The sequence below is a fragment of the Piliocolobus tephrosceles genome, chromosome 13 (genome assembly GCF_002776525.5).
Source record: "Piliocolobus tephrosceles isolate RC106 chromosome 13, ASM277652v3, whole genome shotgun sequence".
NCBI classification, from domain to species: domain Eukaryota; kingdom Metazoa; phylum Chordata; class Mammalia; order Primates; family Cercopithecidae; genus Piliocolobus; species Piliocolobus tephrosceles.
The window spans coordinates 5,341,866-5,361,302 of NC_045446.1; the positions used below are offsets into that span (position 1 = coordinate 5,341,866).

General features: G+C 56.3%; 1 protein-coding gene across 15 annotated transcripts in view; it reads right to left on the minus strand.

Annotated features, from left to right (window-relative positions):
• Positions 1–14,956: 14,956 nt before the first annotated feature.
• The window catches only part of TPCN2 (two pore segment channel 2), a 39,110-nt gene continuing 34,629 nt past the window's right edge, over positions 14,957–19,437 (minus strand). For 12 of the 15 annotated variants that reach the window (XM_023186210.3, XM_023186190.3, XM_023186189.3 and 9 more), the window contains one exon: positions 16,342–19,040. In XM_023186210.3, coding sequence (XP_023041978.1) covers positions 18,843–19,040 — 198 coding nt within the window. In that variant the 3' untranslated portion in view covers positions 16,342–18,842. Of the gene's footprint in view, positions 19,041–19,437 lie in introns of all 15 variants that reach the window. The other 3 variants (XR_002725216.3, XR_002725213.3, XM_023186196.3) reach the window with 2 other exon arrangements.

Here is a 19,437-nt window from a genome sequence, read left to right on the forward strand (position 1 = left end):
AGAGCATCAACACTGAGCCCAGGACATGGGCATGAGCAGGTGGGTCATAGAGGCTTCTCCCAAGATGGGGAGGAGGGTGTGACCAGGTGTGATACTCTGGAAAATCCTGAGGTGTGATAATCTGGACAAACCCGAGGTGTGGGGGCCCTATCTCAAAGAGCTGGGACAAGAGGAGACTGAATTGTCTGAAGCAACATTCAGGTGGGGCTGTGCCTGCATTCACTGTGGCATCCCAGGCAGCATGGTAGTCAGCAAACCCCAGTGCTTAGCAAATCCCAGTGCTTAACAAATCCCAGTGTTCAGTAAACCCAGGTGCTTAGCAAACCCCAGTCTTCAGCAAGTCCTGGTGTTCAGCAAACCCTAGTGCTTAGCAAACCCAGGTGTTTGGCAAACCCCACTGTTCAGAAAATCCTGGTATTCAGCAAACCCTAGTGCTTAGCAAATCCAGGTGCTTGGCAAACCCCACTGCTCAGAAAATCCTGGTGCTCAGCAAACCTAGGTGCTTGGCCAACCCCACTGCTCAGAAAATCCTGGTGCTCAGCAAACCCTCACAGCACAGTCCCTGGATGGTAGAGCTTTTCTTGGTGTTTCTGGTATGAATACTGCATTCCAGGCCCTGGGGTTTGCACTGTGAGAGACTCATGGACCTGCCCCAGGTAAGCTCTCAGTGCAGCAGCCACTGGTCCTCTCCCAGCAGTGTGGGCCGGGCCACTCCTGCCATGCCAGGTTTCAGCCTCCCCAGCACCAGGGGTCCTGATGCCAAGGTCTCCACAGGGCCTTCCCACTTTAAAATTCTCCAACTCCCAAAAGATCAGGGACTTTCCAATTTAGAAAATACCCTCATTGGATGGCCCTACCCATCCAGCCATTAGCTCGTCGAGCAGGCCAGGCACTCCCTGGGCTGCCCAACTCTCTGCAGGTATCAGCCCCAATACCACCTCTTGGATATGGAGCAGACACAGCATTACCCTCCTTACTCCTTCTCTATCTGGACCAGTTCTTCCTCTTCCCTCCCCACATCCTGTTGCAATCATTCATGCTCGGGGATCCTCCTCTCCCCAGAAGCTGTGGCCTCTGGAAACCCCAAACGCTGCCATTCGTTGTCCCACCTGGCTTTCTGTGGCTGGGCCCCCACACAGCCAGATACAGATGCTGTGCCCTGCCCTGGTCACTCAGCAGGTGAGGGCTGGGCCCTGGGAGCCTGGCCTCTGTGTAGCCCTGAGTGGGAAGATGGTAGAAGGAGACCTGTCCCCACCGGAGCAGTTCACCAAGGACAGGAGGCTGGGACAAGCTCCCTCCGTCCCCTGCCCACAGGATCAGAGAATCACCCAGAGGCACCTTCCCACAGCGCCTCACTGGGCAGCGGGGCCTGGGAGCCAAGGCCAGCAGGCCTCAGGGGACCTGGACAATTTGGTTTTGCTTGGTGAATCTGGACAAACTGGAAATGTAAAGGACTGCACTGGACGTACCCAGCTGGGCAAACTGGAAGTGCTTCAAAGAGCTGGGAGCAGGGCCGGGCAGCCGGTTCACACAGCCACGGCCAAGCTCAGCCCATCACTCAGGCCACCTGCCAGAGGCCCATGCACCACCTTGCTACTGCCCCTCCCCACCACCAGTGGTCAGGGACCCTGCCCACAGAGCCCCTCGGCAGCAGGGAGCTCCAGGCCAGCCAAGTGCAGGCCTCCTCCTTCGTGAGATATTAATCAAACACATCCTGATAGTGATCAATGGAGGGCCCCTGGCAGCGCTGGGCTGGCCAGCCTCCAGGCTCACCCTCCAGAGGCAGGAACGCCGAGGATGGCAAATGTGATCTTTGGCAAGGGACAGCAATTGTCTCGCCACTGTGGGAAAATGCTTAATGCGCAAACATTTCCTTAAAACGAGCTGACAAGGAAACGTTCAAGATGGCCTTATTAAAGATACTCATCCTGGCTGAACACGACAAAAATAGATTCAGTCGCTTCCGAACTCTGAGAGCAGGATACGTGGCCCAGCGGAGCATCTCTAAATCAAAGCGGGTGGCGGCGGGGAAAGATTCCACGGCTTTCCCTTGGGTTTCACCACTTGCAAAAAGCTTCCCAGTCAGCTGGTGGGGAAGCCCAGCCCCTCACCCCACCCCAAGTGCAGGGCAGGCACTGTGCCCCAGGCTGGCAGAGGCAGGGAGTGGGCTGCAGGCGTGGAGGGGCGGGGGGGGGCCGGAGCTGCACACAGGAATGTCAGGGCCTGGCTTAACTTCTAAACCTGCCATATGGCCCTGCGTCCTGGGACCCAGGCTGGTGGCCAAGGAGGAACCCTGGGGCTCGGTCCACAGCCCTCCAGGCCGGCTGCACAAAGCCATTTTTCAAAGGTGTTTCCCAACAGTCTCTCTTGAAGGAACTGCCCTTTGAGAAGCTGTCTTGGTCTTGAGCCAGGCAGGGATGTCTGGGGGCTCTTGGCAAACATGCCAGCCGTCCCCAGATCAAAAGTGCCTTTCTTGGTTGCTCACTGCCTCTCTGTGCCAGGTGAATGAGCTGTGGGGGAACCTGGGGCCGGGCAAGGCCGGAGTTGTCTTACCCAGACTCAAAGATGTGGGCGGGGGCTGACCACAGGTGCGGTGTGCCCCACCAATCCATGGAAACCCCAACCCACGGGGCAATGGCTCACATGACAAAAGACCCATGGCGAGGCCCCTTCAAACCGAAGCTCCCCAAGGACATGGCACTGTTTGTTCAGGGATCATTCGCCATGTGACAGAGAGAGGCCCAGACCAAGGAAATGTAAGGCCAGAGGGCTCACAGGCCCTGCCAGCTGACGTGGCCCCGGTCTAGACAGAGAGACGGGCAGAGTGGGCACAAGGGGGGTCCGTGAAACCAACCCAACCTTCATTCACCCACCACGGGGCCCTCCCTTCTGGGCAGAGGCAAGTGCTTTCAACCCAGCAGGTGGGCGCCGGCAGCCCCGCTGTCACACAAGCCCCTGGCGTCTTCTCGCTGCAGACACACTGGTGGCAAGCGTCTGTGCGTGGACGCTGCGTGGCCCGACGTCCCATCAGCCAGTGTCCAAGAGAAAGAATCCGGGATGCCGCCGATGCAGAGAGCCCTGCACGCGCCACTCCCGGCTTTCACTGTGCTGCCAGGCTGGGACCAAGTCCACCTTGGAGATGTGGCTGGCAACTGTCATCGCTACCAGGTTCGTCTCACTGGCACTCACTCCCTACCGCCCACCAATAATGCCAACAAAACCCACAGTGGAGCCAGGGTCTCGGGGGAAAGAAAAAAGATCTGCAAGGGCCTCCCCGACCACCTCCAGATGCCTGAGCCCCAGAGCCGACTTGCACAGAGGCGGATCAGCATCGAAGGCTGGCCCCAGGCCAGGCACCTGGGAGGGCTTTGGGCCCATCTCCCACCTGTCCTCGCCTTAAACCAACAGGGCAGGGACTGTGGTTATTCCCGTTCTGCAGATGAGGCACCCGAGGCACAAGGAGTCTGCGCAGCCAGCGGGTGGAGGCGGAGCTGTGGCCACCCCGGAACATTTCTGAGGATACCATTCCTGGCCCCGTACAAACCGACTCTGTTGTCTCCATTGGCTTCAGAGAATCAGCAACTGATGGCCAGTGCAGCACAGAGAACTAATGGGCCCATTTTACAGATGGGGAAACTAAAGTTCAGGCAGGTTCAATAATTTGCCCAAACACCAAACAGCTGAAAATGGCAAGGCTGGGATCAGAAGAAGACTGGATGCTAGAGCCTCCCCGGCCCTCATCCCTTCATTTCTGATACCTGCACCCCTCTCTCTGGCCTTCACCCCTCCCAGTGCCTAGCATGCGGCCATTCAAAGCAATGCCGGGTTCCATCCCTCACCGTAAAAATCAAAAGGCTGCCTGCTCATGAATGCTTGTGAGACAGAAAACACCTGGAAAGGTGGAATCATGTGCCCCCAAAATTCACATCCACTTGCAATCTCAGATGTGACCTTATTTGGAAATAGGGTTCCTGCAGATGTAATTAAGTTGAGGTTATATTGGAGCAGGGGAGGCCCTGAATCCAATATAATGGGTGTCCTTATAAGTAGAGAGAAATGTGGACAGAGACACACAGGGTAGAAGACACGTGAAGCGGAGAGACAGAGACTGGAACGATGCAGCCACAAGCCAAGGAACGCCAGAGCCGCAAGAAGCCAGGAGAAGCAAGGAGGGACGCTTCCCTAGGGCCTTCAGAGGGCACACGGTCCTGCCAGCACCTGCACCTGGGACTTCCAGCCTCCAGAACTGCAAGACAGCACATTTCCATGGTCTAAAGCCACTCAGGCTGTGGTACTTTGCACAGCAGCCCCAGAAAATCAGTACAGCACCCAGCGCCCTGCAACTGAGCCATGGGGCTCAGCTCCCACCTGTTCCTACCACATTATTGGCCAGCTGAGGATGGGAGTGAATTTTGTTCTGGAACAAATAATAATAATAAATGCCAGAACTCTCCACCCCGGTGCACAGGTCCCCAGAGCCTGGAAGGGTGGCCTCTCTTGGGAGCATTCCTGTTCGCACCAGTCAAGTGGGTGGCCCCTCTGTAACCTCTACCAGATTCACTTTTCCCCCATTTCTCCTGTCCAGCCCGGAGTCCGCCTCCTGGGGCCGCTGCCCCCGTGCAGGTTGGAGCAGAGCTCGCCATCCTGCCTGCCCCGTGGTCACGTGGAGTCACTGACTTTCAGTTATGTGACAGGACTACTTGCCAGGTGGAAAGCGGGACCATCAGCCCCGGTGCCCCCAAACACATTCTTGGCAACCGAAACAAATGCGAGAGGTGGAGGAGTTGGGCGAGGTTGCCTCCCAGAGGGGCATGCTGCTGGGCGTGCGAACCCTCCATCAGACCACAAGGAGCCAGCGAACGTTTGATGAGGGCCCTGGAGTCTCGGGCCCTTCTGCCTGGGCCGGTCCCATGTCCCGCTTGAGTGGTGTGGGTCAGCAGCTTTCCTCCAGCCCAGCCATGGCCATTGTTGCCCACCTGCCACTTCTCACGGGAGCAGGGCCCCCACGCCCCCTTCCCAGCACTACTGAGAGGTCTCCTTGCCTCCAGCTCCAGAGCCCCTGATGCGTCCCTTCCTCCTGGCCAGAGCACAGGCTGTGCACCGCCTGTCCCCACAGCTGAGCTAACACCGCCACCTTCGGGCACTCAGACTGGGACAATATCCCCCACCCATGTTCTCCTGCCCTAACCGGGTGACTCCTAACCTCAGACAGTCCCCAAAACAAATGCAATCTCTTTTGCCCATCAGAGTGGCCAACACCGCCCTGGTGTCCGGAGGTAGCCAGCCCAGGTGTGCTCGGGGTGAGCGTGTTCCAGGATGTTTTGAGCCCCAGCTCCCTCCTCTGTAAGTCAGAAGGGAGAATGCACGAGTGTGCACAACACACTTCCACACAGTGTTCCCGCTGCGGCCACCGGCGGAGGTCCAGAGTCCCCCAGGCTCTGCTCTGATGCTGGCCCAGCACCCAAAGTTTTCTTTGATGATTTTTCCAGGGCTGTGCCAGAGGTTGGGTGGGCTATGTCAAGGAGAAAAATCAGGGAGGGGTGGGGGCGGAGCTGACAGATGGGCAGGGCACCTGGGGCCCAAGCTGCTGCTGCACTCAAGGAACAGACACTGGGGTGACCTCAGCTATCGCCCGGCATGTCTGGGACTCAGTTTCCCCTCTCAGTCCTCCCTGCCCTGTCACTTCCAGGAGGAGGGGCTGTGGAGTTCAGAGGGAAAGGGGCAGCTGTCCAACTCGACCTCTGACAGCTCCCAACCTATTCCCCCTCCTGGGACTTCGGCCCTGTCTGCAAAGCGCGACCCCCCCTCACCAGTGGCCCACTGCGGTGGAATGAGTCGCATACCCACAGAATCGCAGGGTCTTTTGAGCACCTCACATGCCTGGTGGGACTGACGTGCCCCACCGGGGAGAAGGGAGTCTGAGTATCCCCACAGTGGCTGGCAGGTGGACAGACCCAGGGGCTGCTCCAGCCCCACCCAGAGGGAACCCCACGGCCAGAGAGGGCTCCATCAGCACCCTGCACTCCAGGCGGCCGGCTGGCCTGGTGATGGGAGCCAGCCACCCACCTCATCACACCTTCTCCCCACTAAAAGCAAGCTGCCCTCCCTCCTGGCTAGAATCTAACAAGGGTTGGTTGTCACCGCCACCACGCGGATTCCCCTAGAGTCCCTTAGGCAAGGACTGCAAGGTTCCCAGCACAGGTCCAGGAAGGCTGCCAGGAGGAGGAGGAGTTCCTGCCGGGGACTCCCCCTGCCCTCCCAGGCCTGGCGCTGAGCGGGGCAAGGAGGGTACCAGGGCCTGGGCACCGGGTCGCCTGCCACTAGGCTCTGCTGCCCTCCGCTGGCTTAGCCAGGAACTGTGTGTACCCAGGGTAGCATCTCCAGGTGTGTCTAGCCTACCTGCTCTACCTGGCCCTGCCTCTGGACATCCAGGGCCTCTGTCGCAGGCCCTCACCTGTATGCAAATTATGCTCTGAGGGCATCTGGTGGGTTACAAGGTGCCAGCGTCGCCAGCCTCCTGCCCCAGGCCCAGCTGGAATGGGCTCAGTCACGCCTGCCCTTGACTGCTACGTCTACAATGCAGATACTGCTTCCCTGGTGCACACCTGGGGTGGGGATCGCTATTCAGCACCACCTGGGGCTTCTCCAAAAGGTGATGACGTCACCCTGAGACAAGGTGGGCATCAGGACCCAGCACCTATGTGGGACCCAGAGGGAGGAGGCTCGCAGCCCTGTCAGGAGCGCCTTCCCCTCACTTCCACCCCATCTCACACACCAGGAACCTGAGGCCGGTGGAGAGAAGGGGCCACAGTGCCCGTGCCCACAGAGCTGGGCTCATATCCCAGATATCCAAGACTGTGTCCCTCCAAGCCCAGCTCATCACTCTCTGGCCTGCCAGTGACTGACAAACCAGCGGACCAGCCGGCAGGCCTCCTCTGAGGTCTCCTAGACTGCCTGCTCCTGGAGCAATACCCAAGGTGACTGATGCCCCATGCCGTTGGAGCACTCCCCACCTGGGCAGGCGGTTTTGCACCAGCACCACTCCGCCACGCCTGTCCCATGGACCCCCCACCCTGGGCCCAAGAAAGGTTGTTCCCAAGTGCCACAGCCCCCTGAGAGGTCACAGGGCATCCCTCTGCCCAGCTGGTACCCCCCAACCCAGGCTTGGGCAGCATTCGAGGCCACCGCTCCAAACAAAACTGAGAGAGAGAGGGGCCCTGGGGACGGCCCCAGGCTGCAAGCCCTCCAGAGGCTCCCGGAACCCAGGGGCTCAGGCCTAGATGTGTTCCAGAAGCACCCCTGGGCCACTTCATGGAGAAACAGCAGGGTACAGAAGCATAAAATCATTGCACTCGCTCCATGTAGCCTTGGCTGCCTGGAGGTCGCGATGTGAGGTCTTGTGGAGCTCGGCACCCGGAAGCAGCTGCTAATGAGCCCAATTCGGGGCTGCGCTGGTCTCCTCCATCCACCACAACCACCACCACCGACCCAGTGCTCAGAACAGCAGAGGTTTCTTCTCCCACAGTTCCGGGGGTCAGAAGTCAGGGCATCGGCAGGGCCGTGCTCCCACCAGGGGGCTCTAGAGGAGGGTCTTTCCTGCTTCTTCCAGCCCCGGAGGACTCCCAGCATTCCCTGGCTTGTGGCCACATCGCTCCACTCTATGCCCTCTTTGTCTTCAAGTGGCCTTTTCTGTGGTCTCTGCATTCTCCCTTCTTAAAAGGCACCAGTCATTCTATCCAGGGCCACCTCAAATCCTGCATGGCCTCCCCTCAAGGCATTTAATCTAATTACATCTGCAAAGACCCTGTTACCCAAATAAGGCCTCATTCGAGGTACCAAGGGTTAGGACCTGGCCATACTTTGGGGGATCCCTGCTCAGCCCACTACAGTGATGCTAATGCTGAGAGGTGGTTCTCAGCGTGTGACCCTCAGCCGGCAGCATCAGCATCACCAGGGAGCTGGTCCGGAGCAGAATTCCCAGGTCCTTCCCAGGCCTCACAAACTGGAACCCTGGTGCGGGGCCCAGCGGCCTCTTCCATGAGCCCTCCAGGAACCCCAACAGACACTAACGTTTGGAAACCACTGGAACAATGCCGGAAAGCTCCCCCACCACCCCGCTTTCCATATGTACTGGTGAGTGTCAGCTTTGGGTGGATCGGGTGCCACGCTATCAGCTCATTTATTGGGACCAGGGCGTCCAGGACGTTCCATCCAGGAGCACTCACAGGCCCACAGCCAGCTATGAGGCAGGAGGGCGAGGTTGATGTTGGGACAGACAGAACACGTGGTAGGAGCTGAGAGGGCGCTGCACTGATGGGGAGATCAGGAAAGGCCTCGTGGGCAGGGGGCTGGGCCGGCCCCATCCACTCCCTGTCGAGGCTAAGCCACTGAACTACACCGGAGCTGAGGTGCAGCTGAGCTTGAAATCAGAACTAAGCTACCTCCGACATTACACTCACAAAAGACAGGCAGGAGCCCTGGATGGACCAACAGAAGGCTCGCCCATCCCGGGCCTGGAAAATTCCTGGCACTCCCTCCGATATGAGCACGCTGAGGCCTCTGCCCCACCCCGAGCAGAAGTCACAGCTCCCTTCAAATCACGGGGCCGCCGCAGCCGGCATCTCCACGCATCCTTCCTGCTCAGCGCTGCGCTGCAGCTGCACAGGCCTTGCTCTCTTACACCTTAGGGTCTGGGATAGTCTGTTAACTGCCGCTCGATGTAATCATTTTCCTTGTGTCTCTGTGGATTTGGGGCTGATTTAAATACATTACGTGAGGCCGGGCGCAGCAGCGTAGCGCTTTGGGAGGCCGAGACAGCCGGATCCTTTGACGCCAAGAGTTCAAGACCGGCCTGGCCAACACAGTGAAACCCCATCTCTACTAAAAATACAAAATAAAAAAAAGTCAGTCGGGCGTGGTGGTGCACACCTGAAATCCCAGCTACTCAGGAGGCTGAGGCAGGAGAATCACTTGATCCCAGGAGGCGGAGGCTGCATTGAGCCAAGATCACACCACTGTACTCCAGCCTGGGTGACAAAAGCGAAACTCCATCTCCAAAAATAATAAAATACTAAAGAGGACAATAAAAGGAGCAAATGCCCCACTGACCCACCATCCACGGGACGCGTTCATATGTATGCAGTGTTGCTGCTCTGCAAACACACCTGTAACGGGATTTAAAATGGGCATTTCCACCCGAAAACTGGAGATGTGACATCCCAAGGCAGGAGGCCTCTGGACATAAGAATTTACAGAGGAGGCCGGGCGCGGTGGCTCAAGCCTGTAATCCCAGCACTTTAGGAGGCCGAGAAGGGCGGACCACCAGGTCAGGAGATCGAGACCATCCTGGCTAACACGGTGAAACCCCGTCTCTACTAAAAAATACAAAAAACTAGCCGGGCGTGGTGGCGGGCGCCTGTAGTCCCAGCTACTCGGGAGGCTGAGGCAGGAGAATGGCGTAAACCCGGGAGGCGGAGCTTGCAGTGAGCTGAGATCCGGCCACTGCACTCCAGCCTGGGTGACAGAGCAAGACTCCGTCTCAAAAAAAAAAAAAAAAAGAATTTACAGAGGAAAGGAATAAAAACCAGCTCCCAACTTGCAGGCCTCTTCACCCTTCATCCACTAGAGATGAGAGAACACCCAGAGGGACCCAGAAAGTGGGGTTAGTGCAAAGGGTGTGGCCACTCCACCAGCCAACGCCCAGCCTGGTGACAGGGCTCAGGGCCCCTGGTGCCCCCCACATGGAGATGGTGCCTGATACCACAGCAGCCCGGCCATGTGGGGGTGGGCCAGGGAGGGCACCTCCAGCCTCCAGCCAGTGGGCCCAAGAATAACTGAAGCTGCCGGGATCCAGGTGGGGACCACACGGGAGGGGCAGAGGACCCTGGCATGAACTATTTGAAGACTGGCTTAAGGACCCATAGGAGGACCAGGGTCCCCAGTGCCTGAGGTGCTGGGCCAATGAAGGGCCCAGCAGAGGAGCTGACAGGAACCCAGGGAGTCCGATTCAGCTGGAGGCCACCCGCATCAACTGACGTCAGAGCCCACCTCCATCGACCCAGGAAAGATCGCCTCTGATCTCTCCTGCCAGTGCCTCCATCGGCAAACCTGGAAGGAAGAGGTACCAGGAGAGAGGAAGGAAGTGGCCGGATCCCAGGACTCCCGTTCCAACAGAGTTCCCACGAGTTCCACGGCTGACCCACATCCCCCTGCTTCCTGACATGCCTGGCGCCCCTCACCTGGCAATGGGAGGGCCCGGCTGCACGGGGGATGGGTCCTGCAAGCGGGCAGCAACCACAGCCTCGAAGGTCCCTCGCCTGGAGCATTGCTACCGGAAGTTCCGCCTGCTGCACCCCACACTGCTTCTCCCTCACTCTTCACTCCACTCTGCACTTATCAAGGTTAGTACCACGGGACATGGGAAACGAGAGGCGCCATATGCCCACCGCCATCCTAAACGTTGAGAGCTAAGGACTTGAGTGTAGAGAGGCTGGTGGTCCACCCAGACCGCAGTCACTATGGCTGAGCCCAGGCCTGGAAACCCAGGAGCCACCCCATGGGAAGTCCGCGGCCACGGCTTGGCGCTGTAGGCAGAGGGGCCCTGGGCTCACGCTCCACCTTGCCACCTGTCTGCATGGGCCCCTGAATCACCTTGTGCCTCAGTCTCCTCACCTGCAAAACGGGGACAATGACCCCACATGCAAGGAGCTCTGAGGGTTGAAGCCGGTGGTTGAAGCTCACAGCCCAGGTCGCTGGCTCGGCTTCCTCACTGTCATTCTGCCAACAAGCCCACTCACCTCATTTTCCAAAAGACAGGATAGGTGCCAGGGAAAGCCGACTTCAAGTCCAAGACCACAGCCAGTAGCAGGCAGGACCCAGGCCAAGCCTCAGACTCTAGGCCGAGTGCCACCTGCTACCTTCCACGGTGACACACAGAGCCACTGGGACTGGCCACCCTGCCGTGGTGGGCGCAGGGCCGTCCTGGGAGTTGCATCTGATGCTGCAGCATTGATTCAGTGAGTGTTTATCCGGGGCTAGGAGAAGCCAGGCACACGGAGCTCACATTTCCACCCAGAGGTACCAGGTGGTCAAAAACAGAGAAGGCTGGGGCTGGGAGCAGCAGCAGCAGCACCATTCGCCAGCCGTGCAGTCTTGGCAGGGTATCCACCTTCTCTGAGCCTCAGTTTCCCCATCTGTCAGTGGGTGACTCTGTAGGATTAAACACATCCATCCGCCGGCCGGCAGGTAAAGGGCTCCAGAAAGCACCTAGAGGCCAGCAGGCCCCCAGCAACGTGACTTCTGTCACTCCCAACCGATAATCACTATTACTACTCTCCCGAGATTCCTTTCAAGGGAACTAAAACACAACGGACATGTGTTCCCTGCTTCCAAGACTAGAAAGTGCCTTCACACCCTTCACACCCAGGCCTCCCGCCATGAGCCTTCGAAACACGCCGACGACCAAACCGAGGCTTCTGTGGGTCCTGGCTCACATCCCAATGTCTCCCAACATGGTGCTGGGGTCACCAACGCCGGGTGGTGGCCTCCTCCAGGCCTGGCCCACCCAGGCATGTCTCCACCAGGAAGGGCGGGCTGACCGACAAGAAGACCCGTGCCTCTTCAGGTAGAACCCTTTTCCCTTCTCCCAAAGGCCCTTAGGAAGCTCCAAGCTGGCTTGGAGTAACAGTGGGTCTTCAGGCTTCATATCCAGCCTCTTCCTCCTCCTCCTGGTCCCAGCCTTTTCTCTGTCGTCCCCCTGGTACGTCCAGGTGAGAACATGAGCGCCCCGTGCCTGGCTCACAGCAGCCCCAGACAAACACTGACTGCATGCTACAGCACCAGATGTAAGCCACCTTCTGTTCTTTCTGGCATTCGATGGCACGAATATCTACAGATTTCTCCACACCACAGGGCCTCGCAGCGGGAGTGGAGGGGCTCAAAAGCCCAGGAGCATGGAGCTGCAGGATTGGAGGCATCAGCCGGGAACTACCAGACCCCACAGGGGCCGGGACCCCATTTCTGCTCTCTCCATGCCCAGGGGCTCTTGCTGGTGTCTGTGCCCCTGGGAGTGGCAGGGTCCGGTCAGGCTCTCCACATCCAGCCGTGCACCCTGCACACACTCCAGAGCCAAGGCAGATGGGCCAATGTCCTGCCTGGCTCCTGCTGGCCAAGCCACACGTCCCCCAGTGTGGCCAGAGGCACTGCAGCACTGAGCAGCCAGTGCTTTTCCGATTCCCCCACCCAGAGACGCTGGGTTCAGTCCAACCACCCAGAGAAGGGGTCTTTCTGCAGCTGCTCCTCCCAAAGCACTGCTGGTTTCAAACTGGTCCCTAGCAGCTCTGGCTGCTCCTTACAATTTACTGAAAGAAAACAAGGCAAGGAGGGAGGGAAGCCGGAGCTCCTAGGCCACCTGTCCTCCACATGTGGCCCCTGCCAGCAGCAGCACCTGGAACTTTTCACACGTGTGCATCCTCAAGCCTGGACATCTCAATCAGAAACTCTGGGGCAGAGGCTGGGAATGTGTGTTGTCAACATTCCCCAGGGAGTTCGGACGCATACTCAAGTCAGAGAGGGGCTGGCAAACACCCAGCACTGCGTAGGTCTCAGCTTTGGAAATAAGAACCACTCTAGAATGTTCACCATGGACTTGTGTTATCGGGCCCCCACCCACCTCACAAGTCAGTGTGCCCGTCAGCTGTGCTTAAAAAGGCCACAACCCGCAGAGCCTAGGAGGCAGGCAGGCAGGCTCACCTGGCAACAGGTGCTGCTGGGGCCTAGGCCCAGGTGTGGATTAGCCAACTGTGGTCGGAACCAGGGAGGCACCCAGGCCTACGCAGACCCCCCCACAGGTGTGGGTCCCACCACCCTGTGAGGCTCCGATTGAATTACTCAGAAGAATAGCTGCCCCACACACACACCCTGACACATGATTCGAGGGCTGGGGAGAGGCGCACAGGAGGCTGTGCCCGCTGCCCTGGGCCGTCTGCTGGCCACTTTGATGTGAGGAGTGTTGTCTGGGCTCCACGCCTCCTCTTTGATTTTTAGGAGCAGTGCGGTGTGCCCAGTCCCATTCGGTGGTTTTCAAGCAAGAACTGTTCTAACCTTTTCCTAAGAACCACTAATTATCTCAGGCAGGAAACCCAATCCAAGCCGTTCTGGCAGTAGAGAAGATTCCCCGCTGTGCCGAGCGGGACACAGACCACATGAAAGGCCCCAGCCTGCTTGCTAAGACCCTGATCCCAGGCCCCAGCGACAGATTGGGCATGGATCTTGGACCCCATCCAGCCACCTGCACTGGGGACAGCACGTGGGAAGGAAACTGGGAGAGAACCCTGATGGCCACTGAGTGCTCCCACTGGAGACACCAGGCCTGCGGGGCCGGCAGAACCACGGCTCTGGTCAGCCCTGTGGTTGAGCCCTGGGGACAGAGGACCCGCCAGTCCAACCCAGCCCCGCCCTGCCTCTGCCCCACTGCTGCCCCTGGCACTGCATGTCCTGCCACTGCCCAGCAACGTCCCCATAGCTGACCCCTGCCCAGCCTTCTCATTCCTGCTTTGTCACTTTCCTGGCTGCACCCCAGGTCTTCCCCATCAGTCCACACAAGATCCTCCCACGTGAAAACCACAGTATCCTCTTGACCCCACCTCCCCTTTGCAGCAAGATTCCCTGGGGGAGCCGTCCATCCTCACTGTCTTCAGTGCCTCTCCTCTCATTCTCCTTTTAATATTTGGCACATGCAAAAGGACACATGTACATGTGTATGTTGCAAAGGTTAATACCATGACCATGAGCCCTGCCCAGCCCCGCCAGGACAAGAACTTCCCCCGGAACTTGCTCACGCCAGTCGGTTCCTTCCCATCCCATCCCCATTTCCCCATAGGCTTCCGGCCTTCTCGTGTTGAAGTAATCTCATCACTGACGTATGCGTGCCTGCACGGTATGTTGTTTAAACCTTGTTTTTGAAGATTACATGAATAATACTGTGTGGTGTGGAGACTTCCAGAACTTGTTTACCCCACATTATGTTTCTAAGATGTTTCCAGGTAGCTGTTTGCAGCTGGAGTTCATTCATGTTCATGGCCGTGTCATATTCCACTGTCACCAAGCTGCAGTGTACCTGTCATTCTGTTGAGGACATTTCGGCTGGCAGGTGTGTTGCTAGTACTGATACAGGATCACTCTGCCAACTGTCTTCCAGTGCACACGGGCAGCAGTTTCTCTTGTCAGTGTATCTAGCAGAGAATTACTAAGATATGTCCTATTCAATTGCAACAAATGACACCAAACAATTTTCCAAAGAGGCTGTTTCAGCTTCATTTGTCTCCAAGGGTAAACATGTAAGTACCAACAATTAAGATGGTCCAACCTCTTCCACTTTGACCATGGAGTGAGTGAAATGTCGTGTTTCAGTTTCATGTTGCATATTTCCAATAACTAGTAAGATGGGGCACCTTTTGACATAGCTATGGAACCTGGTGTTTGCTTTTCTGGGAAAAGCCCAACTTTCTATTGCTTTGTCTTTCTCTTCCTAATTTGTAGGTAGTTTTTATGTGGTCTGGATATAAGTTCTTAGCTGTATCAGCTTGCCTATTTTATGGCCTTTTTTAAAGAAAGAAGTTCTTAATTTCAATATATTGAATTCATCTTCTAAATGTTCTAAAACTTGCTTTTCACACTTAAGCCCACCTCCAGTCGGTATGTACTTTTTGTGTTAGGTGTGAAACAGGGAACTTACTTCATTCTTTCCCCACCTTGGCTGGAATTGCTAGCAGCATTTACCAAATGACCACCCCTTCCCCACGGCTTTGCTGCCATCCGTCGCAGTTCCGCATTTGTGTGGGGCTTCCGGGCTTTCTCCCCTCAGCTGATTCGCCCCTGCGCCAGGACCACGCTGCTGTGGCTGCTGTCCCAGCAATATTTCCTCAACTGGATTCTTCCACAGAAAGGACTTTGCTCTTCTTGTTTTTGTACTTTCATGTTAATTTTTCAATCAACTTTCAAATTTTGTGGAAAAAAATGACACTATGTTTAGAATTGTAATGAACGGATGGATGAAACTGGGAAAGACTCCCTGACATTTTTACAATATCACTTCTTTTTGATCACGAAGATAGAAAAACTGTGGTGGCCAGAATTCCAAGATGACCCCAGTGATCCTGACCCTTACACAGTCTCCTCCCGTGAACACGTCACTCCCGGGCTTGGGCTGTGTTAGGTGGCACACAGGACTTTAAGGATGGACAGCTGTCCTGGTGGGTCTGACCTAATCAGGTGAAACTGTAAATGGCACAGGCTTTTCCTAAAGAGATTCAAAGGGCGAGTGGGAGTCAATGTGAGGCGGCTTCTTTGTGGCTGACTTTGAAGATGGAGGGGACCCTATGGCAAGGAATGTGGGTGGCCTCTAGTCCCTAAGAGCAGCCCCCAGCTGACAGCCAGCAGGAAACAGGGACATCAGCCCTACACCTGCAAGCAACTGCATCTAGCCAACAACCCAAGTGAGTATGGGAGCAGACTCCCCCGGAGCTTCCAGGAGGAACCCAGCCCACTGACACCCCAATTTCTGCTGTGTGACACCCTGAGCGGAGGACCTACCAAGCCGGGCCTGGATGTCTGACCTGCAGCTTGGAGCTAAGAAACGAGGTTGTGATAAGCTACCAAGTACGTGGGGACTTGTTACACAGCAACGGAAAACTACCATAGTCTCTATTTACTTGTATCGACAGTCACAGGCTTTAATGAAGTTTTCCAGTTTTCTGTATATAGGCCTTGAATATCTTTCCTTCCATTTATTTTTAGAAACCTTAAGAATTTTTAATCTTCAATATCCTTTAAAAAAATGAATGTAACTGAATTCTTGAATATAATTTACAAGCGTACTGCTAGTATCTAGAAAAGCGATTCCAGTACATGATCTCATGGCAGGCCAGGTGCGGTGACTCACACCTGTCATCTCAGCACTTTGGGAGGCCAAGGTGGGAGGATCACTTGAGCCTAGGAATTCAAGAACAGCCCGGGCAACACAGAGATACCCCATCTCTACAAGAAATGAAACAATTAGCCAGACCTGGTGGCACGTGCCTGTAGTTACAGCTACTCAGGAGGCCGAGGTAGGAGGACTGCTTGAGCCCACGAGTTGGAGGCTGCAGTGAGCCATGATCACACCACTGTACTGCAGCCTGGGTAACAGAGCAAGACCCTAAAATAAATACATGAATAGGTAATAAAGTAAAAACTTTTTAAATCTCATAGAAAACAACGGTGCTGAATTCTTACCATTCTTAATAATGTTGGCTTTTGTATGTAGACATATTTGAGAATAAAGCATTACATTTCTTCTACTGCTGTTTTTATGTACTTGCATATTTATTGCATCTGAATGAGCCAGGACCCTCAGCGGCACGTAGATTTTGCTGTTCCTGATTGTAAAGGCCCTGACAGTGACAACTTCCACTTGGAAAGCTGTTTGCTGCAGGTTTTGGCAGGAGGGCGTCCACACAAGAGGGGCACCCAGTGTGGGAGTCAAAGCCCCAGTCAGATGAGCAGGGCCTCTCTGTGGGGAGTGGGTGGCAGTGATGGGAGGCTGGTGACATGCAGGGAAACTGACCCAATAATGGATTAAGGAGAATAAGAACCATTCCCAGAAAGGGCCTTAGAACTATGGAAAGAGAGAAAGCTGGAACATACCCTGTGGTGCGGGGCTGAAATCGGAGGTGTTAGTGTCATTCCCAGCTGTTAACAGATGAGAGAGATGGAAGTACGTGCACATATCCTCTAGCTCTGTCCACTAAGAGCTCCCGTGCACAGCAATCCGCAACAGCCAGGAGCACCCCTCGCACCTACAGCCTGCTTCCTGCTGCTGCTCTCCATTCAAAGGAATGGGGCTCCTTGGAGCCGGGGATCACTCCAGTAAAGGAAAGGGAAAGGGGCAGCCAGGTATAAGGCTGGAACATCTTTTTGCACCAGAAAGTGAAGAAACAGCTAAAGAACCGTAGGTACATAACAAAAAAACACAAAAGGCAGAAGAAGGAGCTCTCATGGGCCAAACAAGCAGGACGTGAGCCTGTGAGTAAACATCGTAACAGATCACAGCCCTGAATACAAGCAGGGGCCAGGATCCACACAGGTGGGAGCAAGGAAGGAAGGAAAAAGTAAAGGCAGTTTGACGGGGATGGGATATGGCATCGCTTCACACTACCTCCCCACTCATTCATTACAAAGGGTCGTTACTGGGCAGTGGAGAAGCTGACCGGGGCCACCGTCACCAAGCAACAGGAGAGAACAGCAGCAGGAGGCTAACTGCATTCGGGCAGCCCCTGCCAGGAGGCAGCGTCCATCCTGTGACACTCGTAGACGAAACGCAGACCCAGAACCTACCACGAGGAAACCTCACATAAACAAGCTGGGAGCCACGGACTTATCCCCAGAAGTGCCAAGGTCGTACAAGCCCAGGGAGACGGAGCCACCGTCCAGGCAGATTAAGTCACCATGACCACAAAGCCACGTGCGACTCACTCCTGACGCAAATGCAGGTTGGACACAGTCCCAAAGCACAGAGGGGACAGGGCCAGAACGGCAACCACTTAAGTGATTCAGAAGGAAGCTTCCCTTTACTTACAACTTCTCCCCAAGTTTGTGGTGGTTTCCATACTGTTGTTGCTGTTATTATTCGACATGAGTAAAAAGGAACTCATGACCTTCTCCTTGGACTTGCTCCTCTCCCCAGTCTCAATACCAACCACGCTGCTGTTCGCGTCACCCCCTCCCCAACCACCCCACAGGGGCTACAGCGTGGGCTCAGCACCTCTAAAGGAAAAGCAGATGAAAGAACTTGTGCCTCCCAGGCGAAAACACACAGTGCACAGGCAACCCTGGCAGAGCCCATCCCTTCCTGGTCCTGCTGAGCTCGGGCACAGACCGGGCACAGCCCGGGCACCAGGCTCGGTGTGCAGTGTGACGGGGAGTGGTGTCCCTGGAGTTGTTTCTGGAAGTTGCCGGGTCCACCTTGCCTTAAAAATAGTCAACCAAATCCCATCCTACCACTAGATGGCACCCAAACCACAGCAGAAAGGGGGCGTGGGTTGGCACCTGAGGTGAGAAAACCACTGGTCTGGACCTGGCGTGCTTCAAGTGGCAACAAGGCTTTCCACACACTGCTCACTTGCCCCACCTCCCCACCCCAGGCCCCCTGCCACACACCTGAGGACACAGGAAATAAGGTCACCATTGGCTTATACATGCCCTTGAGCAAAACAGAAAAGGTGCCCCTCACGGCAGGTAGACAGCGCGCCCCCTCCCTGGGATACGCCTCACAGCCACATGCCCTTGTGCAGTGCACAACCCAAGCAGCTTTACTCAACAACCCCACTCCAGAGAAGCAGGACTACAATTGTGCTGAAGTTAAGAATGACAATCCCATTCTCTGCAAGACTTATTGATGAAAATAATTGGCAATCAGACCCCTAAAGAAACACACCCAGTCACACTCATGCAAGCCACGAAATAATAAAACACGGTCAAGGTTCTCTCCATGTCAAACCACCAGCATCCCCACCGGAATGCCCCGGAAGTCTGCCGGTTAACCTGTGCAGGCCCTGGTCAGGCCTGTGGTCCCCAAGGGCCACCAGCAGCAAAGGCACCCGAAGCTGCAAGGGACAGGGGAGGCCGTTGCTTCTCGCCTTTTTGTCTGTAAGGTCCCTGTGGAGTGGGCGAGGGGATTCTCACTGAAGCAGCTCTAAAAGAAAGCGGAGCGCATGGCGCCTCCCGGAAGCACCAGTAGCTGTTCTGTGGATGGCTGTTGGGCCGCACGCGAAGGACTTGGTTCCTGTCTCCAGCTGAGTGGTCTGTCAGAGGAAAGGTCTCTTCCCGCTCGGCTGGCCACAGCATGGCCGCCTCTTCCATGATGGGCACCTGTGTAGGCCAGCCTCTCTCTCCTGCCGCCCTGGCTGGGACGGCAGCCCGGATGTCACCTGCACAGCCGCAGGTGCGGGTGCTGGCTCAGCCTCTCCATGAGCTCGTCCTCCCTGGGCTCCTCCAGAATATCCCTGTGGAATTGAGGAAAGATGCACACAGGGGCCTCTCACAAGAACAAGGGAGCAAAGCTTAGCAACACATGCAAAGTGAGTGTCACAGGGACACGGGGACTCAGATGAGCCTCAGGATGGATGCGGCCACTAGAAATATCTACACGGCATTCTCAAAAGCCCAGGGGGCCCATCTTCCCACTGGCTGGCAGGACCGCAGGGCTTGGCTGCAGCGACTCAGCAGCCCCTCGTGGAAGGCACAGCCCCACAGCAGGCTGCCTCTGGGTGGCCACCTTTCCGGACTAGGAGAGGAACCATCTCAAAGCTGCCAGGAGAAGAGATGGGTGCGGCTTCCTCAGCTCCCCTGTTTACATCCAACAGAATCCAATGGACCCTGAAGGAAGGTGCCTTACATATG